The 12,014-nt window shown below is 29.1% G+C and overlaps 1 protein-coding gene across 1 annotated transcript in view; it reads right to left on the reverse strand.

The window, feature by feature from the left end:
* LOC136990290 (phosphoenolpyruvate carboxykinase, cytosolic [GTP]-like) overlaps window positions 1–12,014 on the reverse strand; it is a 34,170-nt gene that overhangs the window by 4,354 nt on the left and 17,802 nt on the right. The window contains 5 exon segments of the mRNA XM_067288678.1: window positions 470–573; window positions 2,702–2,906; window positions 6,455–6,668; window positions 7,892–8,079; window positions 10,746–10,946. Of these exon segments, the coding sequence (XP_067144779.1) occupies window positions 470–573; window positions 2,702–2,906; window positions 6,455–6,668; window positions 7,892–8,079; window positions 10,746–10,946 (912 nt within the window).

The raw sequence follows: 12,014 nt of genomic DNA on the forward strand, positions 1-12,014 counted from the left end.
GATTAGAAGGACATAACAATTTGTTTATTAGTCCAAAAACCCCCTTTTAGGTGATTAAATAAGAAACTGATAAATTTAGAAATTTTTGCCAGCTTAATCTGTATATGATCTTAAAATCTTTACTATCAAGATATCAAATTACATATAGAAAATGATATCAAAATTAACAGATCAATATCTAAAAAATAATATTTGCAGGAAATTTAGTTTTCTAATTTTAAACAGGAATATGAAGAATGGGATTTTCATAAAAATTATATGGAGATTTTTGATAAAATGAACTAAGGCAAAGTTTTAAGCAATAAAATGAGCTTAGTGTTGACTGCCAGCAGAAGAGTTAAAATTTTTACTTGCTTACAATTAATGATACCTATTAAATTCTGATATTAAGTCAATATATGCAATGGAAAAATTAAATTACCAGTCATAATTTATAACTTTTATTGTAAACTAAGAATTTTTAATATACCTTTGGGTCTCCTTCCACCAAACACAATGGCATCAACAGGTACTCCTCTTGGATCTTCCCATGCAGGATCCATAATAGGACACTGCTTTGCTGGAGTGCAAAACCTAAATTAATTTATTGACAATTATTTGGAACTTTATTTAATAATTAATTCTAACAATTCATTAACAAAAAACAAAATTAAAAATTTTTCACAAATATTTTGAAAATGAGAAAAAAATTATTAAAATTAAACACTATACTTTATTTATACTTAAAAAATTAGGTGTATTGAACTTCAAACAAACTTTTAATATTTTTATTAACAAAAATTTGTGAAAACACAGATAGTCAATCACCTTCAAATACACCAAAAATCAAACTAAGGAAATATTGTAATCTTCATATAAAATTAATTTTATATGAAGATTATATGAATAATGTTTGCAGCTCACTTTTCCCATTGTGTCATTCATGATGCAGGGGTTAGCTTCTTTGCCTATCAAATGGAAGGTTTCTGGTTCGAACCTCTTTGATGTGGGGGTTTTTTTTTGTGTACATTCTCCCAGTCTGAGAACACATGTTAATTTGTTATCATTTACATATTTCAACCATGTCCTCACAGTATATAATTGCGAGCTCTCAGGTTGAGGGCAGTTATTGTTCTAGCACTGCAAGCTGCAGTGATTGTACGTTCTCTGAGTGAATAAACACCCCTTTGTGTTCCTAAAGACTGGTTGCAGTTTGTCTCTGCGACAATATAAAGTTGTTGTTATATGTAGTGTTCATGCAGTATTCAATTTAACATTTAATAACTGTACCATGCCATTAATGAATGTAATTGATTATTTGGACTGAAAATTTTTTATTGCATTAATTTTGGCCATCATAAGCATGCATGGCAGCCAAAGATCAAATGTAGTCACCAACTACATATCATTTTATACTTTTTTATGCATGATGATTTCATATATTTTTTTTAAAATATTGATAAATTTTTAAAAACTTTCTAATATAACAAGTTCACATTTCCTTGTAAGTGATCAGCAATTCACATTGTTATGTTTGTCAAACTGATTTATAGATAAAACAATTGTCATTGTTTTCTACTGGTTTCTTTTTTTTAATTCGTTCAGCCCCATGGTCACTAAGAGAGCTTTTTTTTTCTTAGAAAGGCCATTATGAGTTGGGCCAGGCCCACAATGGGGTGACTGAAAGAGAGACAGGGCCCTGACATACACAAACAGACCACCCATGAAAAATTCCTGGGGTTTTTCAACTTATCCAGATTCAATTCCTGGTCCCTTAGAGAAGTGGCTGCCACCTTAACCACTCAGCCAACTGGCCATTGTTTTCTATTGGCTATTGACTTCCTGTTTCTGCTGACCATCAGCAGAAATTAAAATAATTTTAAATTTCATTTTGTGGATTCTTTTTATGCTACAGAGATATTAATTACTTTTGAGTTTTGTTTCTGCATTTATAAGAATCATCATTTTGACATGTCAATTCATCAGAATAACTAGTTGGTCAATCAATAAAATCAGCTGGATTTAATTAGTGTCCCCAGCCCTTTTGGCTGGATGCTAACTATTTTTATTAAACTTCTAATTAAACTTGTTAAACCAGTTTAAATTAAAATTTTTGTTTTGCAAAAAAATACAGGTACTCCTCACTTTACAACCTATTTGCTTAACGACCACTTGCACTTACGACCAATCGAGTTTCAATCTGCAATTCGGGGAATCCCCTTTCTCAGCTTGTGTGTCAGTCAGTGGCGGTTGGTGGCATGCGCACTAAGCGTACAATAATAGTCTTATAGTACTATAATAGGCTAATAGCGTACTATAATAGTCTTTTTATGAATAAATTTGAAGTTTGTTGCATAATTTGTATAATTTTACAATGATTCTATATTCCCAACGCAAGCTCTTTGCTTATCGACCAATTTGCTTAACGACGTAGTCATTGGAACGGAACTTGGTCGTAAAGTGAGGAGTACCTGTAGTGTTTTAAAAATGCAAGAAAATGTGCAATATAAAAAATTATATATCGTGTCAAAATTCTAACTTTCATGTAACTGACATTTATCATTTGATAAAAATGGTAGGACAATAAAAATTTACAAAAAACTTTGTGTCCTAAAATACTTTAAATGTGTACACATTTAAAGTATTTTAAGACACAAAGTTACATTTATAAATTTTTTAGTAGTTAAATAAAATTACATAGATTTATAATATAAATAAATACCTTGAATTCGGATGTGCTGCTGGTTTCCCACTCTCTGATGTCCAATTTTCTACTCCAAGCCATGATTTAATTTTCACTCCAGGAGGTATTTCATTTTCCATTCCTTCCCAATAAAAGCCACCATCACTAGTTTCAGCAACATTTGTAAACATTGTATTTTTTTGAATAGTGAGCATAGCATTAGGATTTGTCTTCATGGATGTACCTAATGAAAGATGTCACACTTATTTAAGTAAAACAGAATATTGTATTAGTTTTATATTTATGATTAAGAAGAAAAAATTATTACAATTATTGTATAAATCAATTGTTTCTATATTAAATATATTTTAAAATTATTATGTATTATTAGAAATAACTAAATTATTATTTCAAAGATTGCACAGATATTGTAGTAGTTATTGGAACAACTTACTTAACTTAAAGATTATGGATTAAGCAACTTATTATCTTAATTTTCACTATCTACTCTAATCAAGTATTACTTCACTTATGAAATTATGCTCTTGCGCTATAAATTATAGTAGTATTAGCTAGATCTGCTTCAACAATAGAAGCAAGACATGTTCATACCACATTATAGTTGTTGCACATCTCAAAAAATTGCTTATGATCATTAGTACAGTCAAACCTGTTTTTATGCGCTCTTTTTATGTGCGATTTTTTTAATGCGAATTTTTAATTTGTGCGGTATAGTTGGCGACTAGTCTCGTGCGATTCGTCATGTCTTACGTTGACTTATTATAGCTAAATAAACTTATTATAGCAATATTATTGCATGAATATGCGAAAAATGAAATAATTTACTTTTTAAGTCAACAAAACACCACCTGGACAAAAATATGTAAAACAGACGATAGACCAGACGATGCAGTCAAGTGCGGACATCTGTTGTCAATAAATTCTATTTCGTACGGTTTTGAGTTATTTTCTATGTGAGACTTTTTTTATGAGGTCCCTGTTGACCGCATAAAAAAAATTTTTTTTTAATTGTGTTGCGAAAACTATTATTTACAGCCATTCGTGAAGTTTCGTGAGATTTTTTTTATGCATTTTTTTTAATGCGGTCCCTATCCCCCGCATAAAAACAGGTTTGACTGTACTTTGAAATTTTGTGTTAATGTCAAATTGTTAATTATTGTGTTAAGAAAGAAGCACATATATTACTATATCATGTTTTTCATTCTAATAAAAGTATTTCCTTATAATTGATTTCTTCTGTAATTTTATTTTATGCATTTAAAAACATTATTCCAAGAAAAGTCCATGACCTTTACCTGACTGGAAAAGGGATCCATGAAATAAAAAAGGTTAAAAACTCCTGGTATTTAGTTTAGAGTGGCAGATAAGGCATTTAACTAAAATTCTACCTTTTCAAATTGTCTAGAGTCAGGCACCACTTTCTAATCCAAAATTCACAGAAACATGTTTTGAAATCAAATTATAAATATTGTTGACTATGGGAAAGTCACAATCACATTCATAAGTCAAGAGCTTATCAGTCAAAAGGTAATTAGGAAAACTCTGGTTCAAACTAATCACCTCTTTTGCAAAGAGATGATGAGTTTGAAGCAAAGTGTATAGGGCCAGGCTTCTCTAACTGTGCATCACAATGCACAGTTAGGGAAGCCCAGCCCTATACACTTAGGTCCCTTTCCCTAACGAAGCCCACAGTTAGGGGCTATCCTAAGGGAGTTGTGAGACCATATGCACAGGTCACCTGCACGCGACACAATGAGTGAGTGCACAGCATGTGTCTATCACCCCACTCCTCCATTTTCCTGCTTTTTCATTCAGTCTTTTGTTTTTGGCCGATTTTTTTAGTGTTGATGAATCAGTGTTTTGATTTCAAGTGTGTTGTATTTAATTTATGCATCGTAAAATAGATAACTTTATTCAAATAAATAGAAAACATGTTGAAGGCTCAGGAAAGAGTAGAAAAGAAACTGTAGAAAAACGAAAAAAGTACAGAAAATACGATGACCAATATTTAGGTTTTGGATTTACCTATGTTAGCAAAGGAAATGTGGAACTACTCCAATGTGTTGTTTGTCATAAGGTGCTGGCAGCTGAAAGTGTGCTTCCTAATAAATTGAAACGTCATTTAGAAACAACTCACAGTAATTTACAGGGAAAACCGCGAGATTTTATTCCTAAGAAAATTGCGAGAACTAAAAAATCAGTCGACATCCTTGTTTTCCAGAGCATCTATTCCCTCCAAAGCACTACTCGCCTCTTACAAGGTCGCTCACCATATTGCCAAATGCAAGAAACCAGAACACGATTGGTGAAGGTCTTATTTTACCTGCAGCAATTGATATGGTATCAGTGATGATTGGAGAATCGGCAGCTACAGAAATAAAAATATTCCTCTTTCTAACAATATGATTAGTCGTCGCATTCATGACACAGCTGAAGACATTAATGAGCAAGTCGTGGGAAAACTTTCTGGTTTATTTGCCATTCAACTGGATGAAGTGAGACAGTAATAATGATGCTCAATTAATATGTTACATGCAGTACATGAAAGAAACAAATGTATGTGAGGATTTGTTATTTTGAAAAAAATGACTGATACCAGGAAGGCTAGTGATTTCTTTGCGATCATATTTTCATACATGGAAGAAAATAACATTCAATGGGAGAATTGTGTCAGTGTGTGTACGGATGGAGCTTGCGCAATGTCAGGGCAGTATGGAGGACTTCAAGCTCTCATTAAAATCAAGGCTCCAAATTGTGTCATGCATAGAGAGTCCCTGGCTACAAAAAATATTTCACCTGAATTAAATCTTGTGATGAATATAATTATTAACATGGTAAACTTTATAAAAACAAGACCCATGAAGGCAAGATTTTTCCAAAAGCTTTGGGAAGATTTGAATGCCAAGTATACATCTTTACTTTATTACTGTAACTCTCATTGGTTGTCGAGAGGTAATGTACTCTCCCATGTATACAAGTTAAAAAATGAGTTGTCATGTATTTATTGATAGAATTGCATCATGATGCAAATTAGCTTAAAGATACTGACTTCTTAATAAAACTGGCATATCTTTGCGACATATTTGAGAAATTAAATGTCCTTAATAAATCGCTGCAGGGAAATGAAACGCATATACTGCAACTGGCTGATAAAATTGCAGCATTTAAAAGGAAGTTGCTGTTGTGGAAAAGAAAAATAGAAAAGGCGCAAGGAAATACTGATTGTTTTCCTGTTTTAAATGGCTTTCTGCAAGAAAAATTATTCAAAATCTGGAGCCAAGTTTGCAATTGATATTTATCCAACACTTATCAACATTAAGCACCTATTTTGGATACATATTTTCCAAAGAATCCAGATCAATATGACTGAATTAGAGACTCATTCCAATTGACCCCACCCCATCTACACTTTCAACAGTCAAGGAAGAACAGCTGTTAGAACTATCAAGTGATACGAGCCTAAAACTACAATTCGATAAAGACAAACTATTTCAATTTTGGGACAATGTAACCTGCTATCAGTACTACAGCTTTGAAGGTTTTTTGAGGTACTTACAGGTTTGAAGGTTTGACAAGTATAACTATGTCATACTTGTGTGAAACTGGCTTTTCTACAGTTGCAGTAATCAAGTCAAAATACAGGTCACAAATAAATTTAGAAAAAGAAATGAGGGTAGCAATTTCAGTTTTGAAATCACTACCCAATTACAAAATTTATTATTTTATCTAAATATTTATAAACAAGCAATATAAAAATATCTAAATTTTTACCTGGTGCAACACCAAAAAACCCATACTCTGGATTAATAGCTCTCAGTTGACCATTCTCATCAAATCTCATCCAGCAAATGTCATCACCAACACATTCCACTTTATAACCAGGTAAAGATGGATTCATCATTGCTAAATTAGTTTTACCACAAGCACTAGGAAAAGCAGCAACAATATACTTTTTTTCTCCTCTAGGATTTGTTATACCTAAAATCTGTAAAATTATGAATAATAATTAAAATTTGTTTTGATATAACATAAATTAAATGTAATTAGAAAAAAGAAAATATAATTAAAATAATAATTTCAAATTTTTGATTTTTTAACCAAAATCAAAAGTTTTACTTTTAAAACAATTTTAAACAACACAAAAACAATCATTATTAAATTGTCCTTTCTAATCATTTAAAAAGGACTGCATTCTCATAATATAAGATTAAACTATTACAGAAGAAATAAATCAGATATAAAAATATAATGGCTGGATGGCCAAGGCAGAAAAGGCATCAGCATGCTATCTGGAAGACCTGGGTTCAAGTTTAGATCAGGAATCTCTCATTTTCAGGGCCGGATTTTAGGCGATTGGAGCGATTGATGCCAATCGGGCCCTGCGCTTGAAGGGACCCCGCATCACGTCAAAATTTATATATTTAAAAATAGTACATGTTACAAAAGTAAATATCTAGGTATATTATTATTAAAAATAAAACGACATATTTCAATATGTAAATTAACAGTTAATTAATTTTGTTATTTAAAGTTTGAGGGGCCCCGCAAAAAAAAAATTCAATCGGGCCTCGCACCTATTGGATCCGGCGCTGCTCATTTTTCAGAGGTTTGTCCCAGATGTCAAGCCCTGTCCTTAATCATCCAGCTGCCCCATTGTGAGTCTAGCCAAATACATGATAGACATAGAAAAAAGGCTCTTTTAGCTCTTAGTGTTCATAGAAAGAGTGGAGAATAATAATATAGTATATAAATACATATAAAATAATACCAGCATATAAAAACAAATTTATTTGAAGTCTTTTATAAACTTATAAATCTTGTATTTATTTTGGATTGTTGTTTATAAGAATTTAAAATAAAACTTAAATTATATTTTGTACTGCTATTGAGGTATATAATTCAAATATATTAAATAATATAAATTCTCTAACATTTATATAACTCAAAATAATTAAAAAGACTATGTGACTTTAGTACTTATTTCATGAAACAGAATTTAATTTGTGTAAATGAACTCCAGATTATTAAAGTTTTGTTTCCAAAACAAACATTGAAACTAACAATTGTTTACATTCAATTTAGTTGATAAAAGATTTTCTGAAATATATAGAACTGAGTTTGGTTTATAAATAACAATTTTAGATTTTAGTCTATATAAAAATGTATTTTAACATTATTTTGAAAAATTATTTTAAAAAATATACAAACCAACATATGTTCTGCCAACCATCCTTCTCTTTTAGCTAGAATTGATCCTATTCTTAATGCAAAACATTTCTTTCCCAAAAGAGAATTTCCTCCATAACCACTACCAAATGAACATATTTCATTATTATCTGGAATGTGAGCAATGATTGTCTTGGCAGGATTACATGGCCAATTATTAACAGGTGGAACTACATTAAAATACATTAAACCATTTATTAAAATAAATTTTGTTTAATCAATAATATACATGTGATAAAAGATTAAAATCATCAATCAATAAATAATAAATAAAAGATACAACTAATTTATTTGCCAAATATCATAAATGTACACTAATTTATTTTTTAAATATTTACACTATAAAATAATGTTATATTTAGAAAAAGCTTACTATACATCAGAACAAACCGTTACAGATTTATAATTGTTTAAATATATAGTAGTAATATTTAAATCAGTCAAAGATAATTTGATATATACTGGACTAATTAACATTTTTTTTTGTTGATAATTTAAATGATCAAACTTAATTAACAGTGTAATTATAATCTTTGAAATACTGTATAACATCCATAAAATATTTGGCCAGAAATAGAACTAAAATCACTGATTTCACTTCTAATACTTACTGTACTTTAATTTTTATATTTTAAGTATTTGAAATAAGCTATTAAATTATGGAAATATTTTCTGAACAATATGCAATTTCTTGATATATTCAGAAAATTGAAATTATTCTGATACATTGATTCACAATCTCTGTGTGTCTGCAAAATGAAATTGTTAATACCTACCATAATTTATTTATAAATTGTAAGTTTGCAAGAAAGCTTACAGATTATTCTATATGAAATTTGGATAGATTAGCATTTCTATACAATGGTTCATTATTTCATTATTTGCTTATTGTAACCATACTTTGAAGATTGATATAACTAAATGCATAAGTGAAATAAGTGAAAGATCATATCTCATATTTACATTTTTTCAAATAAAATTTTTTTGATTATTTCAACACTAAACTTTATGTTAATTAAACTATCCATTTCCACTTGAATTCTATATTGATTATCTTTAATTTATTTCTAAAAATGACTGAATGATACCAATTGTCAAAATTTAGTTCAATAATATTAATTAAAGAAAATGCATTAAATTGTTCTTTTAATACAAAGGGTGTATCAGTACAGTGATTACAAACTTTCAGGAGAGATAGAGTACACCTAGACGATGGGAAACCACATAGCAATGCATGGTCGAAAATGCTTTCCTGGCATGGTAGTGACGACACAAAACACAAGAAAGGAAGGACACGAACAGGGTGAGAAAACATGTTTATTATTCTTAGTACAGCAAAAATGCTGTACTAAGGATGGTCTTTGGCTGGTGTAGCGATATCTATTGCATACACCAGCCAAAGATGTCCCAGCATTTTTGCTGTACTAAGAATAATAAACATGTTTTCTCACCCTGTTCGTGTCCTTCCGTTCTTGTTTTGTGTCATCACTACCATGCCAGGAAAACATTTCATGCATTGCTATGCAATTTCCCATCATTTAGGTGTACTCTATCTCTCCTGAAAGTTTGTAACCACTGCACTGATACACCCTGTATATCAGAACATTTTCTCAAAAATAAAAACTTTGCAACTACTTTAAAAATCAAGTTTTATTTTATTACTTATACATTAGTAAAGACAATGTTACAGAAACATTAAAAGTTTTTCTTGGAGAAATATATAATTAATGGTAAAATATCATCTTGTATTTATTAGAATAAAGATAAATTTCCAATTATACTATATTTAATAGCAATTAAATTATATATATAATTATCATCATTTAATATTTCTACTACTAATATATTTATATCCATATTTTAATCATTTTTTAAACCCTAAATAACTGGGATACAATTTATTCATTATACAAATGTTAGTATGAGATTATGCAAAAAAAATACTAGCTGAGAAATGTTGAGATAATAGTTGAGGTTTAACATAACTCGATCCCCAAAACTCAAAATAACTAAAACAAAATGGAAAATGTTATAAATAACTAAATATAACTATAAATAAAAATCTCTCTTGCTATCTCACAAACATTATAACACTATATCAGTAAATGTTTTTCTATGATTTTTTTTATTTTTGGATAAGGTTTTATTTCAAAACATTCTTCATAATTACCACAGTTTATTAAGAAATTCATTTATAAAATTAATTCAATAAATATAAACAAGCTCAGCTATTCAAATATTAATAAAATCTACAAATAAATTGATATAACATAATAAGTTTATACAAGCATTGCATTGACACCATTTCTATCAATTAAATTGAATATTACAATCCTAAATTGTCTTTATGCACGTCAATATTTTTAGTAGAAATTGTCAATATTAATTTCAATAAGAGTAACACAATTTCTACAGCAGTTTACTACAAGAATGACACTGATTAAATCAATATTAAATTTTTAAAATCTGTAGGTGATTACTGTTATTTTTTCTCCTGCTATTATTTAACTGTACAGTTTAAATGTAACTTCAATGTAAAATATTACAAAAAATATATTACAAAATTTTAACTTCTGGCAAAGTTTTTATCTTTTTCCATTTTTATTGATATGTTATACTTTTGTGTCAATTATTTCTGGCTTTTCTAAAGTAAAACATCAATAATATTTTAGGGTTGAATTATCAATATGTACACATTATGTAATTTCTGATAGCATAAACTTCCAAAACAGTTATTTTTAATAAATTTCATATTACAGTTTTGAACTTAATTACATAATTTACATTTACAAATTAAAAAAAGACTCATTCAATTTAAACATATTAAAGGATTTACCTTTCATTGGAAGTGGCTGTCCAATAGAATGCAGGCACTTAATGAAACCATCATCTATATATTCTAATACTTCTTCTCCCATTCGAGTCATTATTCGCATACAAGCAACAACATAAGGTGAATCAGTAAGCTGAATACCAATTTTAGAAAGTGGAGATCCAATTGGTCCCATGCTGAATGGAATAACATACATTGTTCTTCCTAAATTAATTGAAATATTCAAAATTATTTATCAATATTAAATAATAAATATATCTTAGAATTAAGTATATTGCATGCTTCATTTTATTCTTATCCAATTAATTTTGATTTATTAAAAGTTGTTAAAACTTTTATGTTGAAAATATATAATAAAAAATTTATTTATTATCAATATGAAAAAACAATACTATTTGCATTGTTATTGCCAGATATTCATTTTTAAGTTTTAAGCTACAACTTAAACAATTATAATGCATGTGACCATATTTTGTGAAAATCTCAAATTTATTTAAATTCAATCACACTATTCAAATCTAATCATTAACCTTAATTATTCATTACAATTAATAATATTGTCCAATTATCCATTAGTAAATCATTATCATTGAAAAAAATTAAAATTTTTTATATTCAACTCGAAGATAATCATTTTTATACCATATTCAACTTGAATATAAAAAGATTTTAATTTGAAATCATATAAATTTAATTTACTTTGTCTTTTTTTTTATAACACAGAAATTTTATAAACAGTTAAAAGACAGTCGTTCCAAAAAAATTCTTTAGACGATCACCATTTTTAGTGTTCCAGAACCAAGAATCAGACAGCCAGACCTTCCCTTTTAGGCTACATAGCTGTCCTTTCTAAAAGAAGTTCCTTAAAAGATACACAGGAAACCAATTAAAATCAAATAAATTTAAAATCGGAATGGTAGATCTTACGACATCTTGTGAAAATTCATCTGTATCTATTCGGGATTTCGACTCCTTTTATCTGCGAAAAATGAGCGCTGACAGATGCAGATTACGTCGGAATGTCCCTCTAGTGACGAATATTAACAATATTTTCGTTTTTGTTTCCGTCCGATGAATAAATATTTTTCTATAAACAGTTAAAAGACAGTCGTTCCAAAAAAATTCTTTAGACGATCACCATTTTTAGTGTTCCAGAACCAAGAATCAGACAGCCAGACCTTCCCTTTTAGGCTACATAACTGTTATACTGTTTAACTGTTTATAGAAAAATATTTATTCATCGGACGGAAACAAAAACGAAAATATTGTTAA

The sequence above is a fragment of the Centruroides vittatus genome, unplaced genomic scaffold (assembly GCF_030686945.1).
Source record: "Centruroides vittatus isolate TY-2023 unplaced genomic scaffold, ASM3068694v2 scaffold_899, whole genome shotgun sequence".
NCBI lineage: Eukaryota > Metazoa > Arthropoda > Arachnida > Scorpiones > Buthidae > Centruroides > Centruroides vittatus.